This window comes from Alnus glutinosa, chromosome 4 (assembly GCF_958979055.1).
Source record: "Alnus glutinosa chromosome 4, dhAlnGlut1.1, whole genome shotgun sequence".
NCBI classification, from domain to species: Eukaryota; Viridiplantae; Streptophyta; class Magnoliopsida; order Fagales; family Betulaceae; genus Alnus; species Alnus glutinosa.
The window spans coordinates 24801617-24810147 of record NC_084889.1 but is presented as its reverse complement, the minus strand read 5'-3'; the positions used below and the strand labels follow the sequence as shown (position 1 = coordinate 24810147).

At 40.9% G+C, this 8531-nt stretch overlaps 1 protein-coding gene across 3 annotated transcripts; it reads right to left on the bottom strand.

Annotated features, from left to right (window-relative positions):
• Positions 1-3252: 3252 nt before the first annotated feature.
• On the bottom strand, positions 3253-8255 carry LOC133866431 (AP-3 complex subunit delta). Of its 3 annotated transcripts, none has more exons than XM_062302957.1 (2): positions 5013-8255; positions 3253-3746 (listed from the first exon to the last, which is right to left on the bottom strand). In XM_062302957.1, exon 1 carries the CDS (start codon positions 8041-8043, stop codon positions 5098-5100), a length of 2946 nt encoding a protein of 981 aa, XP_062158941.1. In that variant the 5' UTR covers positions 8044-8255; the 3' UTR covers positions 3253-3746; positions 5013-5097. The 3 variants fall into 3 exon arrangements, with proteins under 3 accessions (XP_062158941.1, XP_062158943.1, XP_062158942.1); XM_062302959.1 differs by having other exon boundaries at positions 3253-3715; XM_062302958.1 differs by having other exon boundaries at positions 3253-3712.
• Between the last annotated feature and the right edge of the window lie 276 nt (positions 8256-8531).

Genomic DNA, 8531 nt, shown 5'->3' with positions numbered 1-8531 from the left:
GCATGCATGTGCTTTGGTTTGACCTACAACATAATTTAAAATATGCTGCTAGCCCTTTTAGTCCGTTTGCAATTTTGACAACTTTGGACTTTTGGGACAAGACTATGTTTTCGGTCCAAATTGCTAACAATTTGAACAATTAATCTAAAAGACTTTATCTAAGACCTGTCAGTCTAAATAAATTTCAAACTGTCCGGCCACCTATCCGGACAAATGGATTTCATATCGGATATTTCACGTTACCAGCTCAAATTGCTAATAATTCAGACAGGTAATCTGTGTGAATCTCGATATGACTTATTTGACCCTACACTAAAAGTTAGCAACTCTTCCACCAATATGCTGGCCATGTGGGACTTTGGACTTTTTAGTTGTTTATTTCAATTTGGTTAACATTACCATAAAATATAATACACATTTGCGGAAGGCTTTAAGGTGGTGCTTGACCTAATTGACACAAAATTCCATGATGCAGGGCCCATTGGGCCATTGTCAACAGAATCAAACAATACTTCAGACCTAAAAAGAAAAAGAAAGAAAATTAACATGCCGTTTGTTTCGCCTGAGGCGGCGGAATAAACTTCTAAAGCTTTCTTTTTGGAGGTGTACCAAAGAGAAGACAAAAAATCAAAGCTATATATTGCCTAAGATTGATATTAAAGACATGTAACACCTGAACAAATAATAATCCCAAACAAAGCTCGAGAATGGTTAGGGTATGCTTTTTAAGAGAATCGATAGACAGGGGACGGTCCTGTCTTTCAATATTTAAAAAATATATTATGCATTTTTTTTTCATTTATCCTTTATGATTTTTTTCATTTTTTTAAATAAAATATATTTTTTTAATATTAAAAGACAGACGGGAGACGGTCAAACATCTCCTATTTATCATTTCTCATTTTTTAATCAGGTTGATTTAAAAATTCCAAAACTCTTGTCCTTGATACGCCTTGGCAAAAATTGTATATCAGCTCAAATAAAGCTCTGACAACTACGGGTATACATGCAGGCGAATATTAACCGCCCGCATTCACTATCCGCAACTATTCACGGTTGACAAAAAATAATATCCGCATATGCAGACGCGAATAACGGTTTTAAAGTATGCGAATGCGATTATTGCTTTATATATATATATATATATATAATAGATGTCGTATTAGTGTCTAATACCAAAACAACGTCGTTTTGAATTCGGTATAGGCAGGGGCGGAGCTAGGATTTAGGATTTAGGGGGGCCAAAACTATAAAAATAACAAAATTTATGGGTAAAATTAAATATTTTTTTTTTTTAAGATTTTTTTTTTTTTTTTTTTTTTTGGGGGGGGAAACCCCTGGCCTTGGGGGGGGCCTGTAGCTCCGCCCCTGGGTATAGGTATGTTTACATTCGTTTTGTTGGTTATATTGATTTCGAGAATAACTTCTATTCGGTGGTGGCAAAAATCACCACATTTTTGCCCACCAATAAGAAGTTGACATATCAGCATGAAACAAAAAAAAACACAAAAAATGTAAGTGTCGGCAAAAACACCGGATCATCCTCCTTCCTTCACTCTTTTAGTCTTTAGAAAAACAAAAAAAAAAAAAAAAAAAAAAAAAAAAACCCAAAAATCCTCCTCCCAGCCACTGCCCCATGCGGCCACGCCGGACCTCAAGATCAGCGGCAACTCCACGGCGTCGAAACTTGAAGGAGAAGATGAACGTGGTGGGTAGTCCCTGTACGAGAAGGAGAAGACGAACAGATCGGCAACTTCTTGGACCCAAAGTTGGCCGGGGGTGGCCGCGCGGCCACCTCCGGTCCATGGGGCAGCCGCACGGCCATCCCCGAGGTCTGGGGGTGGCCTTCAGGCCAACCCTAGATCCATTTAGGGCTGGCCCGATGGCCACCCCAGGCCCTGCGCGACCACCCCCCGACCACTGGGGGGTGGCAGCACGGCTACCCCCGGTCCATGGGGCGGCCACCCCCGAGGTCTAGGGTTGGCCCGAACCTTGGGGTGGCCTTCGGGCCAACCATTCCGTCGGCCGGGTGGACGTCGATCCGTAGGAGGAGCAGCATTCGGTGGCGTGTTCCGACTCGAGAGTTGGCGGCGTGTTCCGGCCTAGGCGGTGCCGGCAGCATCCAGACCCACGTCAGAGGAGCAATGTTCGATGCCGTTGGTTTTGGCCTGGCTGGTGTTCCGACCTGGTTGGTGGCAGCGGGTCCATTACGGGCGTTGGCGGCGTGGTCTGGCCTAGGCAGTGCCGACAGCGTCCGGCCTGGCTGTGGCGGAATGTCTGCTTGGACAAGAGCGGTCTCTTTCTTCTCAACTTCTTTGAGAGGGAAATGGGGCAAAAGATCCGGTGTTTCAACAGCAATTGAAATTTTTGAGTTTTTTTTTTCTGAGATGACGTGTCAAAATGTAATTGGAGGGCAGAAAACCCTTGTTTTATGCTATGGCCTGACAGAAGGGGCTCTCATTGATTTCTCATGTAACACTTGGGCTAAAAATAAAAAGTAATGAGAAATCAATATCTTTTCAAAAGATTAGGACTTTAAAAAATGGATAATTGCACCGTTGGTTCCTGTGGTATGCCATAATTATTTTTCACTCCCAATGGTTTAAAAAGTTCATGGAAGGTCCTTGTGGTTAGCAATAATTACAAATCGATCCATGGAGTCAAATTCCCTTAAAAATTTTAACAGATTCCATCAAATGTCACGTCAACATCAAGTGTCGCCAATAAGATGGCGACACGTGTCCATCTTAATAAAAAAATATAAATTTATTAAAAAATAAATAAATATACTTATTTTTTAAAAAAAGAAAAGAGGGAAACCAAAGGATGGCCCAACCACCCCACCCCTAGTTGCCCGGGGTGGCTGCGAGCCACTCCTGGAGGCCACTAGCGGTGGCATGCAGCCACCCCCTTTGGCCTTGGCTTCCCTTTTTTCTTTTTTTCTTTTTCTTTTTTTTTTTACAAAAAAAAAAAAAAATAAGTATATTTATTTATTTTTTAATAATTTTTTTTTTTTATTAAGATGGACACGTGTCCCCATCTTATTGGTGACACGTGGTGCTGACGTGACATTTGACGGAATCTGTTAAAATTTTTAACAGAATTTAACTCCAGGGATCGATTTGTAATTATTACTAACCACAAGGACCTCCCACGAACTTTTTAAACCATAGAGATTGAAAAATAATTATGACATTACACAAGAACCAACGGTGCTATTATCCCTTAAAAAATGTGACCAAGTCCGGCCCATTGCTCGAAAGAAGTTTTTATGGAATCCCTATCTAACAGAATTTTTACTTCTGGTTCCTGACGGCTCATTCTGATCAAAACCAAAGTGCACCAAACATGCATGCCTGAATTGTAAAAATTAGTAAAATACAGTTCAAACAGAACAAGCATTACCCTGAGAACATTTAAAAAGAAGAGACCTTTGCATGTGCAGTAGCAATCCAGGGTAGTAGATCATCCTATGTGAACTGGTCTGCCAAAAAGCAATGACTATTGCTGCAATCAAAAGGCAACACCAGAATTGCAAGAATTTCTTTTGCACCAAGATGTTGGATCCCTTTTGAAAGCTTCTTGCTTGAAGAGATCAAAAAGATTTTGCAAACCCAACCAATTATTAAGAGGCTATTGAATCTTACACCTTGCAACTCACCTTAGGCACTGCTTTCAGGCTAAGTAACCTAAGTTCGCACTCCAAGTTGTCCTGCTATCATTAGACATTAACTTGCACTTTGAGACTGTCAAAAATGCACCGAGAACATAAATTGAATATAACGCAAAGACACTTTGAGATCTAATTATGTTTAAAAATGCATCTAGAATACAGATAGGATATATTTTAATAAAAATTAATAATAGATCATGAGTTCTTTTAACAGGTGCATAACTTAAAAATTTAAGATGTAATCTTTTGCCAAACATAGATATATCGCTTCATGGCAGGTCAGTACAAACAAATACAGAAAAAAGTAAGATTGATCATTTAATTAGAGTCTTCTCTCCAACCTCATTCATAGAAGTGTTATGGCAAAACCAAATTTCCTTCTGTATATAGATGATGACATGATTTATGTTCTGCATTTCAAACAAATTTCTGAGTACTGGCATGTTTAGCACGAAGGTTATGTCAAGTTAGCATCTCGTGTAAATTTCATGACAAATTCAACAAGCTGTAAATCCAGATCCACCATTTATTAATTTCAAGACAGGAATATTTCTGTTTTTAATAAGATTGGTTTATTACTTATTAAAAAAAAAAAAAGAAGAAGAAGACAGGAATATCCCCGTTGATTTTACCCTGTTAAAACTGAATTCACAGACAGGCATTGGCTAGATATGATGTATTCTACATGGTAAACTACCGCACCCTAAAAAAAAAAGGTTTATGGGAAACTGGTTCCAATTCAACTTAATTCAAACAAACCTTACTTCCCAAGTGATTGGGTTTGGCTACTTGATACCTCTCTCTCTAGAATTCAAAAACTGTGTAAAACTCATTTAATTTTTTTTTTTATGAAAACTTTATTGAAAAAAACGTAAAGAACCCCTAAGTATACAGGCTGTATTCACAGGGAGCTCCCACAAGCCCACAAAAAAAAAAACATTTTTAATTGTGCTAACACCCTTTACATATGTTACAGCTAATAAATAAATTTCACTTACAAAACTAATAGTAAATACAACATCAGCAAAGCAAACAAGAATTGCAAGGGAACTTCAAACTAAAAACATAATAAGAAAGAGCTTAGAAAAAAAAAAAATCCATAATAAATAAGAAACTAAAGAAGTTAAAAGCTTGTAAAGAATGCTTCTATATACGACTACTAGACAGGAGCTGAGTAACCTTAAATTTGAAATTTTACTTTGATGAGATTCACTTCGAGTTACATGGGAAAACCAATCCAAGAGTTTAAAAGCAACCGCAAACCCTCTCCAGAAGAAGATAAAAAAAAAAAACAAAACAAAACAAAAGAAGGTGGTGTAAAATCTACATTAGAACTGACCTTATCAGTCAAAGTGATTGAGTACAGGGGACAATGAAGTTCTCTGTGGCATCTGATGACAAATAACGATTCCAGATCCTTAATGCTACAAAAGAAAATCTGGAATTACTGGTGCTTGTGAAACCACGTCCAAGGGCGTATCAGCTCTTCGTCGAGCTTTGTGCTTAGCATGGTGATGACTACTCTTGTGCTTCCCTTTCTGAACATTTTCTTCCCTTTCCTCGCTAGTCTTTCCTGGACTCTTATGTCTTCTCTCCTTACCGTGAGTATGGTGTTTGCTTCTTCTTGAACTTGGATTTTCATGCTCATGCTTTTCTGCATCACCCAAATTATCTTTCAATTCGGAAGAAGGACCAATGTTTAGCTTTTCCTTCCCTTTTCTCTTACTGGAAAAGTTATCAGATGGGTTACTTCGTGAGGAAGTCGTCCTAGTGTCACTTCCTAAAAGAACTTCCCGCACAGCACCAGAGAGCAAATCATCCTTTGGCTCTGGCCTTTTGGCTGAAATAGATACTACCTCTCCTTCATCCAATTTGACCACTACAGGCCTAGGCTTTGCATGGTTTGGCTTTTTCTTTGTAATAAGTGATTCCTCTGTAAGCTTAACTAGATCTTCAGTGTCTTTACTAAGACCATCCTGCAACTTAGGGTCATTGGCAGGTGGATAATCAGTTGCTACAATTTCATTTTTCTCTGAAGGAAGATAGTATATACCGTGCCGCTTACGGTGTTCCCTGAGCAGAGACGTGGCCTCATTTGATGGTTCTGACTCTTCTTTGCTCTGATGGTCAGAGAGAGAAGCACTAACCCCCTCCCCATAATGAGGACTTCCAAGAGAAAATGAATTTGATGGAGGTAGTTGAATATCACCACAGATTGTCTCCAAATCATCAAGATTCTCCTTAAGCACTAACCCTTCTGGTATAGGAACTCTTTCCTGAGCACTAACTGAGACTGGACAAAGCTCCTCGGAAAAAGCATCACACATCAGTTCGATAATTTTGGAAGCTTTCATCCCTTCACTTTCCAAATATTCTTCCTTCTGCACTAAGTATTCAGCTATTTTTCCCTTGATCAACTCAATGAAACATAATAGATTCCGTGCTCTCTCCAATATTTCTACATCATGGCTTCCTATGAGTGGGCCCAAAGCCATTTCAATTATATTTAATAAGTTAACAATAGATTCATGTGTGAAATTGTTCTCCGAAGAATCAGGTGTAGATGTCTGACCATTACTAGAAATTCTTTCCCCACCATTTTCTACAGAAAGATCTTCAAATGATTGATTCGAAACCCTTGGGTTGAACCCTTCATCCTGTTCACCATGAGCAGGAGGAACTTCGCATGTTGCCAAATCAGAACCCTCTGGCATTTCCCTTTTCAAGACTAATTCTGAAGCGCCCAGTACCAAATTATCAGTACTAGAAGATGTAATACCCTCCCTTTGCAACAGGTATGAATGCAGACAAAAGATTAATACTTTAAAAGCAGAATGGATATAAACTGCCCTTATTGACGGTGGCAAGAGACTTGTACGAGGTTGTAAAAGTGCCTCCATAAGTTCAAATGGATTCCTGGAGAACTCAACATACTCCCCTGCCACCCAAGCAGTAGCAGATAATATCCTATGCAAGAAAGGGTTACCAAGTAATGCAGGATCAATCAGCAGATCACGAGCAACCCGAACAAGCTCGGGCCTAACATCCTTGACCCTAATACAAATATCAATTAGCTGATTCTCGATTTCATCACCCTTTTGGCAATGTGGAATCCTCGCCATTTCTCCAAGAAGAGACACATACCAATCAAAGTCAATAATCATCTCATACACATTTCTAGAACTTGTTGATAAAATGGACCCCAGAATTTCATTGCAAAAATCTGGGTCAGATTTAAGACAATAATTCACCAAAACCCTGGAAATTTCCATCACATTACTCTCAGCAACCATTGCCATCACAAGACGCAAGGACTCAAGCTTGATATTAGGATCCGCATCGCTCAACGCCCTAATCACAACCTCCTTGTTCTCCAACACCGCCCACAAGTGCTTTGGCGCAACAATCGAAAGCGCCTGCAATCCAAGATACTTGAGATTTGGATCATCGTCGACCAACAATTCCCGAATCTTCACGACGGCAAGCCTCACAGCAGATTCATATTCACTCAAACTACTCACAATAGTCCTCACACACTCAAACATCAACGATTTCGCCCCGGTCCTCCTCATATGCTCACATATCGGCTCAACAACCCTCTTCGCCAACCTCGGCTCCAATGGAGCCAACTTGGCAAAAATCTTCAATACCTTAATCAAGACCCAATTGTTCTTAGAATCTGCTAATATCCTATAAAACTCAGGCGCCAGAGGAAGATACGATCCAGGGTCTTTCGAGGCGAGCTCACAAAAGACCCCGACAACCGCAGACAAAATCTGGGGGTCCGAGCTATCTAAGTTCTCAACCAAACGCTTAAAACACACTCTCACGGCATCTGGGTATTTGGCAAACACCCTCAAAACAACGCCAATGGCTTTCTTCCTAACGAAAACCTTACTACTCGACAACAAAGAGAATATTTCAGAGGTTAAATCTCTAGCAAGGTCGGCAGTGGCAATTCTGGAGAGGCATTCGAGGGCGAGACTTACCTCGAGCTCGTTGGTGCTGGTGAGATCCTTGCGGAGCTGGTTGGTGATGAGCAGGAGGACAGGGGTGGCGTCATGGAAGGAGAGCGAGGCGGCGTTGTAGCCGATCCGCTTGTGGGCGAAGCGCGAGGAGGACATGACCTCGACGACGTGGAAGGCAGCCCAGGACATGTCGTGGTGGTGGAGGGAGGAGAGGTAGGAGAGCTTGTGGAGGGCGGTGGACTTGGTATGGGGGTCGGTGGACTTGAGCTCGCGGCGGATCTCGTCGAGTGCCTTGGAGATGAAGGCGGACTCGCCGATGAGCTGCAGGCGGAAGCCTTTGATCAGGTCCTCCAGAGTGCGCTGGAAGAGAGTTTCCATGAGGGAAGAAGTGCCCCCCGCCATCTCTGTTTGGAGAAAACAAAAAAAAATCGAATTTTGATTTGCAAATTCACTCTCTTCTGTTTGTCTAAACGGAAGTGTAGAAGAATAGGAGGTACTAAGAATTCATGAGGGAAGAATTGGGGCTGGTAATCATGTGAATTCTGAGAATTTTATGTACTTTTCATCTTGTTTGATCTCCTAACAAAGAGGAAAATGTGAATGGGTTTTGGGTTTTTTTTGTGAAAGGTCGTTTGGGAGGGTGGGGGAAGATGGGAGGTTGATGAGACTTTTGGGCCTGCTTGGAGCGTATTGCATATTGGGCTTGGGCTTGGGTTTGGGTTTGGGTTTGGGTTTGGGATGAGGTGGGAGATTATATAACAAGGCTGTGGGAGAAGGCAATAGTTTTCATTTTTGGGCCTGTGGGTTTAGGATTGGTTTTCCTTTTTAAGTTTTGTTAGAAGAATGGGCAAAACCAAGAGCTGTTCCCTAATACCATTGGGCTATAAGAC